Consider the following 18389-nt stretch of genomic DNA (forward strand, 5'->3'; position numbering starts at 1 on the left):
TAAATAAACGTGGGGCAATTTGGAATTATTTAAAATAAAAAGTTCCAACATGGACAAGTTATCAGTTTGTAATTTCCCTATTTCGAGGAAAATTACTCAAGTAATCGTCATTAAATGAAGAGTTAAGTATTTGTCATAAATATTAGTTTTAGTAGCTTATAAATATGATTCAGCAGATAATGTGCTCGTAAATAGGTTTATGAGTTAATTACACATTTCTCATACCTTACCTGATATCACAGTACATTATTTCATAAGGCATAGAAAGAAATGAACAGACGCCAGCAGCTCAACCTATCGGAATCTGTAAAATTTTAGTAATCGAACATTAACCTTCAACTATTGTGATAAAGTTGAAAATTGATTGAAGAAAATTTGGCAGGTTGAGGTAGGTTGATGTGTTGTGTAGATGGAGGCGAACAGCCACTGCCGAGAGGTCACGAAAGTCGTCTTTGGTCCTCGTGGCCCCTCTATAAAAGGCAGAAGTCGGCACAAAAGCTGAGGTTTTTAGTGGATGCAAGCCCCACATAACCTCACCTTCTCCCTGGGCGGTGTGTGTATGCGCCAGGCATTTTCCTCAGCTGAAACAAAAAGTTTGATGTGTTGTCGTTTGTACCAGCCAGCTATAGTACAAACTTTCATGTCTTTTCTAAGAAATTCGTGCCATGCTAGTAAGAAATTATTTATGGCACAGAAGTTCACTTTCCTTACCTGGGAATTAAAACTCAAGCGTTGACGATCAACAGTCGACCTTTGTACCACGTTCCATGAGACAAAATTATGTCATAAAAACATAATGAGCATATTATTATGTACTTTGCACTTAAATGTCACAGCTGATAACTATAACATAAGTGCAAAATAATGTAGAAAAATTATACGTTTACCTTGTTGTTTTAATGATAATAATGTGAAAATCACAGCCAACATTCCTACGACAGAATTTCTTCAGATCTCAGCCAAAAACGTCATTTCCTCTGAAATTTCGCGAAGAATTGTCCGGATCAAAACAAATGGTTGCATATTTGACGTTTTCACTCGTAATGGCGTCAGACACCATTTTCTTTGCAATATTTTTCGCTAGTGTTACGAATCTGAAAATAGTTTATTTACAACAATATCATAAACATATATAAGTAGCCTATTTAATCAGTTTGTATATAAATATGCGTATTTACAAGAGGTCACTCTGTTATATAACATATTTGCATTATTACAACTAATATGTATTCTATAAATATGCCAGCTCTATGAATAACAAAACCTGTATAGATTTACAAGGATTTAAGTTATGTAACTCATTATAAATGTAATCAAAACACTGATACTTTATAAGTGTAAACAAAAACAAAGATTATTTTAAAACCGTTGCTATGCATTTCAGATAGGAACAAACATTGTTTGAAAATAGAACACTTTGTAGCCAAAAGTTAATTTAAAACGACATACTGGCACATAATGTTTTACCTGGAATAAATTCTCAATACAAAAAGGTTGATATAATTTAATTTTAAAACTCTTTTCTTATACTTATCTTTGGTTCTTATCCAAAACCGGACTTTACATACCGCGGAAGTTAAGCCATTAATTTATCGTAAAAGCTGAAAAAAGAAAAGAGTTGAAATAAAAAACAACATACAATTAAAGAGTCGTAAATCGTGTTATCAAATTAACAAGGTAATATCCTTAATTGTTATTTTCGTATCGATTAACCAATTAAAACATTGATCGGAGTCTTAAATCGTGACTCTTATCAGTAGTTATAAGTCGTCATCAACTGCTTAGTTTTTGAGATTTTTCTTCTTCACGCGATCAATAGAAGTGGTGGTTAGTATTTGGTTCTTCATTACTTTCCTTTCAACCCTTTAACCGTTTCATACTTTACTTGCCTAGGATTTTCCGGACTATGTTAGGGTCAGCATCCCAACCTTTAATAAACCTCGTAATAAACATTATTTATTTATTATAACTAATTGTATTGTTGATTGTACTTGTAAATTAATATCATCCTCCGAGCCTTTTTCCCAACTATTTTGGGGTCGGCTTCCAGTCTAACCGGATTCAGCTGAGTACCAGTGCTTTACAAGAAGCGACTGCCTATCTGACCTCCTCAACCCAGTTACCCGGGCAACCCGATACCCCTTGGTTAGACTGGTGTCAGACTTACTGGCTTCCGACTACCCGTAACGACTGCCAAGGATGTTCAATGACAGCCGGGACCTACAGTTTAACGTGCCATCCGAAACACAGTCATTGGTGTCTAAGATATACTTAGAAAGTACATACAAACTTAGAAAAGTTGCATTGGTACTTGCCTGACCTGGGATCGAACCTGCGCCCTCATACTTGAGGTTGACCCTTTACCCACTAGGCCACCACGACGTTTTTGTAAATTAATAATAAAAAAAAAAAACATTTTTATTTGTTTATCTATTACTTTTATTCATGTTTAATTATCTCAATGTCACAATAAAATAGTCGCGCTGATAATTAATTTGTAATTATTTCTTTACTGTTACTTCTTTTCGTTCCATTACGATAACATTTTTTTTTTCATTTATTTATTCTTGCACATATTTATTACATTTTTAAATATTAAATATAAAAATAAAAAACACATTTAAAAATATAAAAAATAGGTTGCCAGCGATATCGGGCACAGGGTCCAAGGTACCGGTGGTTAGGGTCCCAGAGACAGAAACCTCCTCACAATACGTGCCGCGATAACATATTATTGTTATAATGCTAAGCGCACTGACTCAATAGTGATGTGATTGACACAAAAACATAGCCTTGATCTGTATTAGTAATTGTGTATTCGATTATAAACCGGTTTACAATCGATACCTAAGTATTAAGGTATTGAACGATTTTAGCTTTACTACTGGCCTTATAATAGATTTGTCATGGACTTAATTAACTGGGACCGTGAAACGTCAGTTGTTCAATAGAAATTGGTTAAGATTTGAGTTGAAATGTTAATGTTATTTATATAGGTCCAGAATTATTCATTTAAAGTTCAATCACCTTGAGGAAATCGTTAAATTAGGTTAATCACAGAACGTGATATTAAACTCAGCAGCATTAAATACAAGGAAGTTGCAAAAATATTATAACAACAACAAACCAATATACCAATATAAAATATATATATCTATACGAATTCGATAAACAAACCAATAAAAATTCTTCTATTGTAATTTAATGTACATTTCAATTAACTCAAAAATAACTTAATCTGTTTTTTTCCTAACTAATTCGAATTCCAGAATATACTTCCAAACATACATATATACCAGCCGAGATAAAAAAAGGTCAACAAAACAGTTTTGTATATAAAAAAAAAAAACTAATTTATTTATTCCCCAAACAACTGGCCTTATTTAGAACATTCTCTTTTGTTTTATGTGTAAAAAGTACGTATTTTTAGCTGGAACAAGGAAGTTGTACAATAAGCTTCTCTCTAGGGAATCGTGTAGCTTTTAGTATTGCCTCTAGTCCCAGAGGACAGGCGATGTCACGCGATAAACTAGCTTTGAGATACACAGGACAGTTCTGTTAAAGGAATCCTTAATAATTAATGTGAATGTAGGCTTTTTCGTTTGCTTGATTAGTTCTGAAAGTGCCTTAGCCGATTTTATTAATATTTAGCTGTGGAGTGATGGAAGCTTTTGACATAGAGTAATTTGTCCCAGAAAATAGAGATGAAGTCATCATCAGAATGGCCTTTTCTCAATTCAATCTATGTTGGGGTAGGCTTCCAGTTTAACCATGCAGTTATTCTGGCTACTGTCCGCCCGTAACGAATGCCAAAGATGTTTAAATGACAGCCGGGATCTACCAACTTAACGTGCCTTCTGAAACACGAATTTGAAGTAGAATTCAAGTTTAAGTTTTAAAGTTAAGGTTATATAAAATCACGAAGTAATAAGGTTTGATCTCATTTTACCAATTGCATAATAGTGCAGCTGATTACAAGGTTAATAACCTTCAGTAATGTTTTGATATAATTTGATATTGTCGCTTTATTTTACTTGTAATTTAATGTGAATCAGGGCCCCGATTCTCCTAAGTTAATAATGTCAAAATCGAATAGAAATCGAATCGCAATATGATCGTAATAGCAGTTTTAACCATATCGGGCATTCTGCTACTAATAAAAGACCAATCGTATTCGATTGACATTTGATTGGTGTGCGATTGGTCTGCTATTTTGATGATTTTGGTCTATACGGTAGTTTGCTGTACAATCATTTTGCAATCGTAAATCATTTGCAGACAAAATGATTCATTATTGAATGACAGAAAAGGATAAAAAGGCTTATTTCAAAGAAAAAATAGCGGAATGCCACATACGCTTCAATCGTAATCGAGTCGGGATTGGATCTCAGTCGAATCGAGTCGAACGTCAATCGAAGGTCGCTTAAGTAAAATTAGGAGAATCGGGCCCCAGATCTCTCATTTATTATTGAAATAAAAATTACATTTACAAATTGGCTGTAGACTATGGATTCATAACCTCTGTAACTGTTCGTTGTGATTTTTTTTAATTTTCTGTCGCGAACGAATTAATATTGGGGTGATAACAATTTTCTTGTTAATTATTTTTAAGAACTAACAAATATGATTAAACAAAGACTATTTTAGGTGTAGATTGATACTTTTACTATTACTTAATCTTCACATTTACAGTTTATCTAATTTCACACTTCCTTTCCGTCTCGCTCGAGTTACTCGAACGTCATCAATGGCTTATACTCTACTTGTGCGCTTACTATTTTCTATTCGATACTGCTATAATCGTTATCGACATAATACGCGACTATCGGTTACGGCACTAGCATATCCGGTGTATCGAATTGAATAATATTCAGGCAGTTAAACCTTACATATCATACTTCAAATTCGTATGATAGTTAATTAGCTAATAATTTCTTATAGTCTATGTTTATAAATGAGCTAAAATTGGTAGCAGTTAATTAAAAAAATACGACTTTATGTGATGAAAAAAATCCACATATTTTGACTGCAAAAAAACAACAAATGCAAATCATCTATGTATGTAATCAATGTTACAAAATCGTACTAATTAGCACCCATTCAATCTATGAATACATCCCTAAAATAATGAAACAATTAACAAAACAACCGCCAATCAAGGCGAGTTCTCGAACCTTCCGTAATGAATGCGGACCAATCAGTCCCGACACCCACTCGGACCGTGGTCACCTTTGCAACGATATCCTGGAAACTAGTACTGCCTACGCGTATCAGTCAGTTGATTGCAACCGTCAGAACATAAATAAACTATAGCTTTTTATAGTACAAGTTTGCTTAAGTGAATTGATTAGGAAATGAGTATGATTTGACCTCAAAAGACCAGCTAATAGTTCATTTATTTTTCGTGGATAGCAATCAATGTTACATCTGCCACTGTCTCGATTTGCGATGAATTTGTGCAAAGTCACTTGAAAAATGCTTGCTTATATTTTTCAACTTATTAATGAAATATTTTTTACGCAATTTTAGTAACTGAATCACACCAGATATTCATTGATAAGTCGAATATTTGCGAATATATAATAATTCGATAAAAGTGACTCGGACAACTTACAACAATCGATATAGGTAAGATAGATAGGTACCCATCTTTGTAATCAGCGTGTTCCAAAAGAAGATAAGTATTGTACCTTTCTGTTGTCCAGCTTGAAACTAAAGTGATTATTCAATATAAAACTTAATACTTAAAAGATAAAAGCAATTAGCATACTAATAGGTACCTAATATCAAGGTCGTGAGGTAACGATGTTACAATTTCATAAACTTTATTAATTTTCAACGAAATAAACAACGGAGAAACATTACTGCCAAATGGTCGTTGCTAAAAATAAATAAAAGGTTTTAATGTAAGTAAAAAATTTACCAGTTGTTATTTATTTTTGTTTTACGTCATACCAATTACAATACACGTTTGCTACAGTTAATTAATTTGATACCTAATTCTCGTATCTACATAACGAAGGTTTTGGATATAAATATCAGGTTTTTGTTTTGATCTATTTTTAGCCTCACTAGCAATTATGGAGGTACTGAAAAAAGTTGGTTAACGATGTTAAAATGGTTTAAGATTCTGCGGTCCAAGTTCACCAACAACATCATCAGATCAGCTTTTCCTAACAAAACAAGCGTTTACATAAAAACAAAAATATTGAAGATACATAGTAAACAGATGTTTTTAAAAAAATGATTATGTTGGCCATTAATTTGGAAGTAAGTCGTCTTAATCCTCTTCCAAAACTTCATACAAAGGAGCTTTGTCCCGTGCTAAGTTTCATCTTAGTCTTTTAGCGTGAAAGCGTAACAAACAAACTCATCATTCATTTATAAGGTATTCAGTTGTTTAATTAGTATCAAGGACATATTAGTAAAGAAATAAGAATTTCCCACAACCAGCCTTAAAGACGATAATACCTAATATTCTACCTTCACCATGACGGGGAAAACCCTTCAGTATATTGATTGATATTTTCCCCCAACTAAAGAAAATACCAATTTCCCTTTTCTAGACAGTTTCAACTTGAAGTCTTCAAGTCACGAAGGTACCCTGTCCTTTATAGAACTGTATAATTAGCGCTAATTAGTTTCCGTGCCAGTGCCAAGTTTGTAATTAACCACTATCTATGCGCTGCACAAGTTCTGCAGTCAGTAAATTGGCTTCTGATATCGAAGACATGCGGTTCTAGTTGACTGACTTCGGCTGTCGTTAGACGCAGAATGTGTAATAGGTCTTAATGGAAGAATAATTAGGAATTGGTTCTTATATGTATACTTTCATTAAAGGGTTTACCCTAATGCGACGTCTAAGAACTTGAAAAATGAACAATAAAAATGGCACCAAAGATTTAGTTAAAAAAAAAAAAAGAATTATTTTCTGACCAGCTTCCGCCAGCGGTTTCACCCGCGTCTCGTGGGATCTACTCTGTGCACCCGGATAATGAGCCTACAGCCTTGTTTGATAAATGAGCTATCTAACACTGATTTTTTTTCAAATTTGTCCTTTATTCCCTGGGTTTGGACGTTCAAGAAAAAATACAAACAATCTTCAGCTTTATCATATGTACCTACTTTACGCCGGCGAAGTTTCTAGTATATGCGATTATGCCGGACATAATAATATTAATCAGACGTACATACATATATAACATCGTGTAACTATTTAAATATCGACAAAAAGATGCAATGAATGTTCAATATCAATCAACTAGATAAGCTGACTTTATCGCAAAGAAATTAATAATAAACAAGGCCGAATAATTCATGTACATACAATATCGTTTCGTTAGTAAACTTGATAAAACTATATTATTGTAATTGACAAACAATTTCATGACGGCACACAATATTCAGTAGTCATACGTATAGATAATTAACGTTATCATGATCTAAATAACGTAGAGTGCACGAGCACTTAAAGAACTAATCTAGTAGCTTCAAACAATAAACAATTTAGTTAATGTAATTAATAATGCGTGGATTAACTTGAGGAAAATATTTTAGCACACTTTTTAGTATACACACATAACATATGACAGTCGAGATTTCATCATCATCATCATCAGCCTATCGCAGTCCACTGCTGGACATAGGCCTCTCCAAGATTTAGTAACTATTATACTATACTGTTTTTTAGTTTTATGTTTACCAAGAACCCCACTCCTCTATGACCTGCGACTTCACCTTTGTGATACATGATATAGTTACCTCTCTCTTCTATTCCCTCTCCCAATCTCCGCATTTCGCTTATACCCAGAATGTCCCACTTGATGTTTCCGAGTGCTAACTCTAGCTCTTGTAAACTCTCTGTTGTTCTCAGTGTTCACATTATAGGATTCGAAGGAATATCGGATAGAGTAGCCCTACTGCACCTCAACTTACCAAAACATCCCAAAAAGTGGACAGTCATCGAAATATACTCGCCGACAGAACAAGCAACAAAAACGGAAATATTAAACTTTTACGACAGGCTGAGAGAAGTCATAGAAAAATACTCGGGAAATAATATAGTGCTCATGGGCGACTTCAACGCTCAAGTAGGCGCTCGACAACCAGGAGAAGAAAATATAATAGGGAAATTTGGAAGAGGAAAAAGAAGCAAAAACGGAGAGAAATTGGTTGAACTTTTACTTGAGTATAACTTAAGACTTCTAAATTCCATGTACCGCAAAAATCCTAAAAACAAGTGGACTTGGATATCCCCGGACGGAAAGACTAGAAACGAAATCGACTACATAATTACCAACAAAGTGAGAGCATTTAGTGACACAGGAGTAATACAACATCTAAATTTTAATACTAACCACCGTATGGTACGTAGCTGTCTAAAAGAAGGGAGCACAAAAAATCCTCGACCAAAAGCAATACAGATAAACCACTTGAAAGCAACAAGTAAGAAGAAGGACTCAACAGACACTATAGAGGACCTGAAAGAATCCATAACCTCAGATATAGACTTAAACGAAAAATATAAGAAAATAGAAAATATGCTCAAAAAACATACAGTGATAGAAAAAGACAAAAGCAAGACAACTTATTTAAGTGAAAAAACTGTAAAATTAATCGAAGATAGAAGAAACTTAACAAAGGACAAGGATAAGAAAAATAAACTTAAAGAAATCTGTAATCTTAGTAAACAAATTCGCGAGAATATGAGGAAAGACAGGATAAACAGAAGAACCAAAACCCTAGAGGAGCACATCATCAAAACAGGAGGTACAAGAAAGGCGCTCAAAGAACTCCGAGAAAAGGGAAAAGAATGGATACCAAAAATGAAAGATAAAGAACAGACAACATCTTCCCGCATCGAAATTCAAAACATTGCAACTAACTATTACCGATCACTGTATCAAAAACTCAGTTCTGACCAACCACAATCACACCTACCTGATGAAGAACAAGTTATAGAAATAGATAGAATCCAAGATACTGAAGTTATACCACAAATACTAAAATGTGAAGTAGAACAGGCTATAAAAAGTCAAAAAATGGAAAAAGCTCCGGGCCCAGACAACGTTACGAATGAAATTATGAGAGGAACAATCAATGAACTCAGCCCAATACTAACACGGGTCTTTAACGAGACACTATATACAGGCATCATTCCAAAAAATTGGGCAGAATCACATATAATTCTTATACACAAAAAAGGTCCAAAAGACGAAATGGGAAATTACAGACCCATATCCCTTATTTCCAATGTATACAAGGTCTTTGCTAAAGTAATCCTAAACAGAATATCAAACCGCCTCGATGAAAACCAACCAGTGGAACAGGCGGGATTCAGGAAAGACTTCAGTACAATCGACCATATACATACGATAAAACAGATCATACAAAAATACAATGAATACAACAAGCCCATATACCTGGCCTTTATAGATTACTCCAAGGCATTTGATTGTTTGATACACGAACAGGTATGGCTGAGTCTAAGAGAGCAGGGGATCGAACGCACTTACGTAAATATCATCAAAAATATCTACAAAGAAAGCAAGGCTTGTATCAGGCTGGAATCCACAGGAAACGTTTTTCCCATAGAGAGAGGTGTCAGGCAAGGTGACCCATTATCACCAAAGCTGTTTACAGCAGTGCTTGAGCAAATGTTCAGAAAATTGGAATGGGATCATCTGGGGCTGAACATAAACGGGGCACGACTGACTCACCTAAGATTTGCAGATGACATTGTTATATTGGAGGAAGACCCTAAAAAACTAGAATACATGATAGAAACCTTAATAAGTAGAAGCAGTGAAGTGGGTCTAGAAATAAACCGCACTAAGACTAAATTGATGACTAATTCAACCCACATAGACATAACAGACAATGGACAAAAAATCGAATATGTAGAAGAATATGTATATCTAGGACAGATAATATCGCCAAACGACCAAATGTCAAAGGAAATAGACAAAAGAATCGCAACTGGGTGGAAAAAGTACTGGGCGCTGAAAGAAGTGATGAAAAGTAAGGAACTGAGCATAAAGATCAAAAAGAAGACTTTTGATACCTGCATCTTACCCTGCATCACATACGGCTGCGAAACCTGGGCCCTGACGAAACACCATAGAGAAAAACTAGAAAGATGCCAGAAAGGAATGGAACGAAGCATGCTAGGGTTAAAGCTAAAAGATAGAGTTAGAAGTGCAGATATACGGAACAAAACCAAACTAACCGACATACTGTCACGCATCGATCAACTTAAATGGAGGTGGACTGGCCATATGCTAAGATGTAAAAGGGAGAAATGGAGCAAACAGGTGACAGTTTGGTACCCAAGGGATGGATTCAGGAGTAGAGGACGTAAAGCAAGAAGGTGGGAGGATGACCTAAAACTCACGTTAGGAGCTCACTGGATGAGAGTAGTCACGGACAGGAAACAGTGGAAAGAGTTGGAGGAGGCCTTTGCCGTAAGGCACACCGAAGTCAGAGACATTCTGTAACTGCATGCATGTAAATAGTTTTCATAATTTTTTAAAGGATAAGTTTACCGTAAGATTTTATTCTTTGTTACTTACTTTTAAGTTTTCGGTAATAAAAGGCTATATTATTATTATTATACTATACTGTAGCGTGTAGCATGCTTCTGCTTCTGTCACCTTGGGGTTTTACTTAAATCTTCTAATATGGAATTTCTTGAAGTTTTGAAGAATTGACAAGTGAATGTAAAAATCCTACTTTCCTTTTTCCTTTTTGTTCAGTATTCATCTGTGCGACCAGTATCATCTTTAAACACATCGATATAAAACCTCTACAGTACCCAATTCGATACGGTTTGTGAAGTGTACTCAATATGCCAAATACCAATTTCTTACAGGAATAAATGGCAATCTAAGAAATGTAAGCGATCCGTCACGCCCACACATAATGATTGATTTTTAGTCGATTCACAGTTGTAACAATATTTTCTTGGAAAAGTCTCGATATCAAATTTTTCTACACACATGCCTACGAGTACTTCTTCAAATTTAACTTGAAAGTACTTACAAATATACCGCTTATAATAACAATAATTCAAATAAGATTCAAGAAAGGTAATATACAACCTGAAACATTCTTGTTATGATTTTTTTCTCTCCAACGCTTCTTGGAACGCTGTAACTTTGTGTGGCTTGCCAAAAGAACAAATATTATCCTAGCTCTTACCACAGGAGTATGTTACAATGATATACGGGTAATTACCGTAACTATAGTTCATAAACGCCACCACATATCACACTACAAAGGCACGCAAAACTCAAACTCCATGTTTCAGTCATGTTTGCAAACAAACAGACATAAGTTGCTGGGCCTCGTAAGATCTCATGAGCTAGGTTAATTTATAGGCTAGCTTTGGCTTGCTGCCAGCCAGATGGCCGCGCCTCAAGGCAGCCTAATGTGCTGGGTTATGTATTAATTAATGGCGATGAATAACAATTGGATTCAGGTATGCATCGCCATTTTGAATTGTATTGGTAGGAGCTTAAAATAAGGCATTATTTATTGAAAATAAGCCTAATATTGATATACATACATACATATCTATATGGGGAATATGTCCTCTCTTAACATCAGTGTTTAATCTAGCTTTTAAGGATCTAAAGGTCACTTAATTAGTTAGACATTTTTAAGTGGCTCCAGAACTGACATGCCGTTTCTTCCGAAAGTCTTTACTTTTCACCAGCCCTCCACTCCTTATAACTGCATTATAATGAAACCAGTATCCTTCTTTGCAGTCGGGTAAATACGGCGAGGGTTTCATCGGGTCTTCCCGCGGGATCGCGGTGCACGTTCGCGCGAAAGGTGCGGGAGGAGAGAGGGATCACACCGGGTGCACTTGGCCGTTACTATCAGCCTCTGCACCAAACGATCCCCTGCCCACCGAGCCTTGGGTTGCGGTCATTAGAAGAGGCAGCTGCAATTTTGAAATCAAGGTAAGATGGTTTTAAGGTTCTTTTTCCTTTGTCAAAAATTTTTTTTAGGTGTTTTAATCCTGAAAGAAAATCTGGTCAGTGTGTAGGATGTATGTGATTTTAGGCGTACCTATAAGAAGTTTATTTTTGTGTGGGATACTTGAAGATTGATCTCCAAAGCAAAGCGGGCTTACGATATCATGTTTTGAATCCATCTACTATTAAAAACAGAAACCATATTTTCTTAAGCTTGGACCTGTTATGCTTACGGATTTTCGCGTAGTCGATCTTATAGTCATGGCAATCTGCTTATGCTTATGCAAATCTTAGGTCATGTTAGTTTTTATTTATGTCAAAATCTTGTCGATGCTCTATTGCTGCAATAAAAGTCAAATCACGTCTAGAAGTTACGTAACAAATATAACTTTTACATAACTAGACGATCGCAGTGAAAGGCTTAACAGTTTCAAAAATCCATATTTGGAAAAGCATGGCAGACTAATTAGTAGCCAGTAGATATAATAGTCAAAAAGACACGCTTTTGAATTTGATTCCAAAGAGCCAGTCGCGTCTTAGGGAGGCCGCCATATTGGATTTTTAATGACGTTTCTAAGCTAGTCATTTACTGTCATCAGAATTCAGGGCGTGTGCTTTCATCCTAATCGGAGACTGGGTGGGTCAAATTAAGATTCCAAGATTTTCTTACATTGTACATAGTTACAAGTGAAGCTAATATAAGCGTGTTAATAATAAATAAAGATGTATGGGTGGCTAAGGAAGGCGGGTCTTCACTGATGCTAATGCAATTAGTTGAAATGCTGCAGTACTCGTTAGCGCTGTAGGTACCATGCAGTAGGTAATGCATAGTAGTTTCAAATATCACTGAAGCTCGTTAGGAACGAAAATTATTTCATATTTAAGAGTAAATCTTGAGATAATTTCCTTCTTTTTAAATCCTAAACAAATTCAGTACATAGGTATATGTCTCAAAAACGAACTGAACAAGGCGAATGTAGGCACTAAAATATAAGTTTATCGCCTAAGCCACACACATGATCTGATGTAGGAAATTCTTAAACAAATGCAAATCTACATTAAATAAGGCTGTTTAATTGCCGTTGCCGTAATCCGGGGAACACCTTGCACAAAAGCTAGTTAATACACTAGATTTATGTACTATTGTCTAGTTGTCACATATATCACTAATATTCTAGTTCTTATGTTACCGTTGAGTCGGGTCCCCTGGTAGTGACACCTTCATTATATCGTCTAGGTAGAGTATCAAATACAGTCTAGTCTAGACTGGTTGTACCTACATTTGATCTGGTATTGACTTTACAGTCATTAGTAATGTGAGACAACTTGTGTTTACTTACGAAGGATGTTATAGTTATATACAGCTGTTATTTCAAGTAAGCGGATGAGCAATACTTGTGTGCGTGTTTATATCGGGTGTGTCGTTCACAATCACATTAAATGAAATGCGTTAATATACTGGTTAATACATGTTGATTAACGCAAAAAATACGTAAATATAAAAAAAAAAACAAACAAAGTAAATAGAATAAAAAAGTACGAAAATTAGAACACCATGTAAAAGTCAGTCATTACAAACAACTGAAATTCTCCCTTGAAAACTGACAGCTGTCAACTGATCAAAACATTCGATACTTGTAACTTTATCTCTGCTTTATACATGATGTTGTAAATTATAAAAACGAAAAATGACTCCTGTGGTTAAACCACTGAATGGATTAGGTTATTTTTTTTACAATTCGCCATAAAATTTCATAAAGTATATGCGCTAGGATTGAATGTGATTGTGAACGACACACCCTGTATGTACCTACATGTACATTGTCTCGTATGAGTCAGGGATTCGACCACTACTGAGCGCTCCCGAGCTTACGCATACAAAGACAATACCTATGTACACACGAGTTTGGCTCATCCGCGAGTTTACGAAAACCGGCTTGTCTCATTCGATTTTAGTGACGTATCGATTGTTACTTGACTTTATCAAAATGGCCTCATTTTGAGAACTATTTAAAATTATATGTGTGACTCAAAAAGTGTCAGAACATATAAGATTTCTAAAATAAATAAGATTCATTTCATCATCCATTTGCCAAGATAAATCTTTAAATTGGATGACGAATACTTTCAGGGATTGTCGAATATAATACATACATTATAGGCATTATGACGAAATCTCTATAAATAATTTAAAATCGGCTAAAAAGTGCGAGTCGGTCTTCCGTGCAAAGGGTTCCGTGCCATTTCTATAAAATGACCATAAATCATGTCGGTAGAATAGAAGCCCTCAAATATTAATGTTATTTTGATATAATTATTTACCTTTATAGTATTCTCAAAATCTTGAGAATATTTCAAAATGAGCTAAAAGTCATGTTTGGGAGGAAATGCATCAGCTGTGAAAATTCAACTGTCCAAATTAGCACATTTCAAGAACGCCTGGTCACAGACAGACGGACAGTGAAGTCTTAGCAATTTCCGCACCGTTTTACCCTTTGGACACGGAACCCTAACAACATATAAACTCCTTTATCAGGGGATAAGGTTGTGGGATTATTTTCGCATACATCTGTCTGATAAGGTCTATAGACAGCACGATAACATTTGATATTGCCTGCAAAATATAGCCGTATATGAAGTGTCGCGACTTGTAGACCCTAATATAATGATAACAGGATTTTTTGAGGATTATTCCGACTTATTATATGAATGTCAATAAGTACATAGCATTTATTAAGTATAGATATTACCCTTTATTGTCTTTTTATCATAATATAGCGAATTGCGTGTGGAAACGGCTTTGTAATATGAAAGTAGGGTCAGATAAAGTTGTTGCTTCCTTGATCCTTGATACAATAATTCTAGTTGACGTCACATAACTTTGACGTTTCGCCTCGCCTTTGAAAGTCTCATTGTTCTAGTTCAGAGATAACTATCTTGTATGTACCCTACCGCAGACAGAATAGTCGGCCGACAATTGATCCGAAGGTTGTCAAAACTTTTTTACTAGTAAATCTTGATTCTAACCCAAAGTTTTCAGTCGGTCTGATACCGGCTAGATACCTGATCTTTATAATGTGGTTCTAACCATTCATCGTCATACTCATTTATGAGCTTAAACAAACTATCGGCCTACTAAAAGTTTGCAGTGTGCTCTTAGTTAGAGATAACTATCTTTAATTCAAAATGCGATAATTTCTTGTTGCAATAGTTGCACCAATGTATGATTAAAATGCATATAAAAAGTCGGTGTACCGTAATAATTATTGGATCCCGCTCAATTCTAAGAGTTATCTCATCGGCTAAGATGCACCGATAGCATGCAGTAAAAAGTTAATTGTGGGTAGCTGTATCCATTGGATACAAACTAATCATTCGCGGGTTGAATGTTGTAGGAAACAAGCCTATTTCCAGGTACGTGGGTCTTCTTACTGCTGCTCAGAAATTATGATGATGATGATGTCCTCCTAGCCGATTATAATCGGCCACGGGGGCTGTTCTCATATAAGGAGATCAGCCAACTGCGCAGGACATATTAATATAGTGCACAAGCATTTGCGCAGACACAGGTGCACTCACTGTTCCTTCACACTCGATAGCCCAATGGGACGGCAATCCGACACGACCGGAGAGAGATCAGGCGCAGGACCGACATTTACGTGCTCTGCAATTTACGGGGAACACCGCTTACAGTGATATATACGTGCTCAGAAATACCGAATTGATAATAAGCAAAGAGCACCTGCGTAATATTAGGAGAGTGGAAACAAATAATTTCGTGCACTAATTAAAATTAAATAAAGTATTCGTTATCAAATCTCTCATTACCTAACATACACAATGATAACATTTTGTAATGTTGAGATAACTTTATAACTTCCTTGCTAAATTAAGGTATCTGCACACAGCGGGCGCGGCGCGGCGGGACGGGACGGCGACGTGACGCTGAGCAGTTGTAATGTACTAGATATTACGGAGGCCGCCACACAGAGCCGTCCCGCTCGGCGCGACGCGACGCGACGATCTAGTACATTGTGTCGCGTCGCCGTCCCGTCCCGCCGCGCCGCGCCCGCTGTGTGCAGAGACCATTAAGATTAATGTTTCTGTTTGGTGGCATATGATAATATAATATGTTGCTGCCAAATTGCGTTTGACCAAAGTTCAGTAGTACGTCAATCAAGACTTTTTGTAAATTAGCGGAATTGTTTTTTTTTTGCATGGGAGACACGCCATACATATTAAAGGATATGTTTAAGATCAAGAGAAATAACAAAATCCCATGTGAATGGTTTTAATATAACTGAGAAAAATAAGCATTATTACTTACCGTAGGTGGTCTTCGGAATAACCTAAGTTTTAAACTAATGTGTGTATTTTACTAAGCCACGTAGACATCTTTTGTCAATATGACGAGTAGCAGGGAGGAATGGAAGCAAAAATTGAGAACAGGGCAATTATAAGAAGTAACTGGAAATCTTTTATAGATTCAGGATAGCAGATTCAAATGATGATCCTAATATTCTAAAGAACTAAATAGCTTCTTATAAGTATGTAAATAGTTTCGATACACCAAAGAGATTGTCCAACATAATACTTGCAGTATTACCTAATACGCTTTACATGATATTAATACAGACAGGTTTAGAAGCAACAATATCAATTCGTCCCGGTTACCAGTGAAAGGTTGTAGGAAATCAACTGGTTGGACCAGCTATGATCCAACTAGTTGTACACAATATAGGATAAATGTACGAGATGATAAACTATGTTCGTTAGGGTTTTCTTCAGGACCACTGGGAAGTCGTCACATTATTGTTTTGTAAATGGAGTGTATGTACTTGATTGTGTTCTGTTAATCATTAGCCTTTTTATTGTCCTACTGGGCAGGGGGCTCCTCACACAGAGAAAGAATGAGCGCTAATCAGTACATTTGCGTATTGGCTTTGCTTTGTTAGATATTTATTAATTTTATGAACCCAGTTCCAAGTTCATTGAAGAACCTAATAATCTGACTGCATCTCATAGAATAATCTTTGATTCAAGTCACGGACCTTGCATTTTGGGAAACTCGGCCCGCGTTTCTCTAGAAACCACACAGTATTTGTTGTGCAACCGACCACATGTTATTTTCTTTAATCTGTTTACGTAACTTCTCTTGACGGTTTCAAAACCCCTAAAATACTTTAAAATATTCTGAACTACTTTTAAATTTCACTAATAAATCATTTTGCGTTTCAGGTGCAAAATGCATGGCGTGCAAACGCGACGGCTGTCCTCATCTACAACGATCGCGACACCACGTTACTGGAGAAGATGAAACTGTCTACTGATAATGGACGTAAGTTGCATCTTTACATACGTATAAAAACTATCCTATTAAAACAAAAAAAAAAAAAACACTGTAACTAAAACGCGTCAAAAAATTCATCCCCATTGCTGTCGTCTGGGAGGCAGGCGGCATTACCTCGTTAGAGGGCTAAGTTGCATCTTGTATGTACTTCTACTAGCTTCTTTCTGTACAAGGTTTCACCCGGGTCCTGCACAGCGCAACCGGTTAAAAAAGGACTTATGTCTTTTCTTGATAAATGGGCTACCTAACAAAGAGTTTTTCAAATCGAATCAGCGGAGTAATCTGTGCCTGTGGTTCCAAAGGAAACAAACTCTTCAACTTTATTATATTAGGTAGAAAAGCAGCAAAAAGGCAACTACTTACCCGTCGAACCACTCGAGGAAACTTCCTTGAAGAGATTATTAAACAATTCAATGATAACGTTTAAAGAGAAAATTATGAGTTAGTAAGTTAATTAATATTAAGTGAACAACAAAGTACTTTACGAGAGATAATTTTAATTAATTATCCTCATTTTATCATGAACTATTGTATTCATATGTAACCCCGGAAGAATTGTATAGTCACGTACAATAGCACCAGTATATCTTAGCCGGTTATGAAATATGAAACAATTTCTTAAATTAGTTTTAATTTTATGAAGAATAATAATAGTTTTATACTTTTAATTAATCAAGGGTATTAACGGAGACCCGTCTCGCCCTGCACTCGTATTTTTACAAAAGAAAAAATATTTCACTGTATACATAGCATACCTAAAACTATTTACTGGACCAAATGTAAAGGCTCTTTGCTTGACACGATCAGCTGTCATACCTTGGTTGTTCAGAATAGACAATTTAGGATAGGAAATTAAAAATTCCGATGACATTTGAGCATTTAACAAACTAAACGGTATGCATTGTGTAAAAGTTTATTTTGTCGGTGAACTTGGGCCATATGCGTGTCAGTCGTAACTTTTACAGGATCCGTATAATTTTCTCAAGGAGATCAACGAACGTGTATGTATGTATGGCAGTACGGCCATACTTTGTCGACTTGTATAATTTATAGCGCTG

The 18389-nt window shown here is 35.7% G+C and overlaps 1 protein-coding gene across 5 annotated transcripts in view; it reads left to right on the forward strand.

The window, feature by feature from the left end:
• Positions 1-18389, forward strand: part of LOC124635543 (protein goliath-like) — a 108408-nt gene that overhangs the window by 63873 nt on the left and 26146 nt on the right. For 3 of the 5 annotated variants that reach the window (XM_047171454.1, XM_047171453.1, XM_047171455.1), the window contains exons 3-4: positions 11754-11966; positions 17220-17319. In XM_047171454.1, coding sequence (XP_047027410.1) covers positions 11754-11966; positions 17220-17319 — 313 coding nt within the window. The remainder of the gene's footprint in view (positions 1-11753; positions 11967-17219; positions 17320-18389) is intronic. The other 2 variants (XM_047171456.1, XM_047171457.1) reach the window with 1 other exon arrangement.

This window comes from Helicoverpa zea, chromosome 13 (genome assembly GCF_022581195.2).
Source record: "Helicoverpa zea isolate HzStark_Cry1AcR chromosome 13, ilHelZeax1.1, whole genome shotgun sequence".
NCBI lineage: Eukaryota > Metazoa > Arthropoda > Insecta > Lepidoptera > Noctuidae > Helicoverpa > Helicoverpa zea.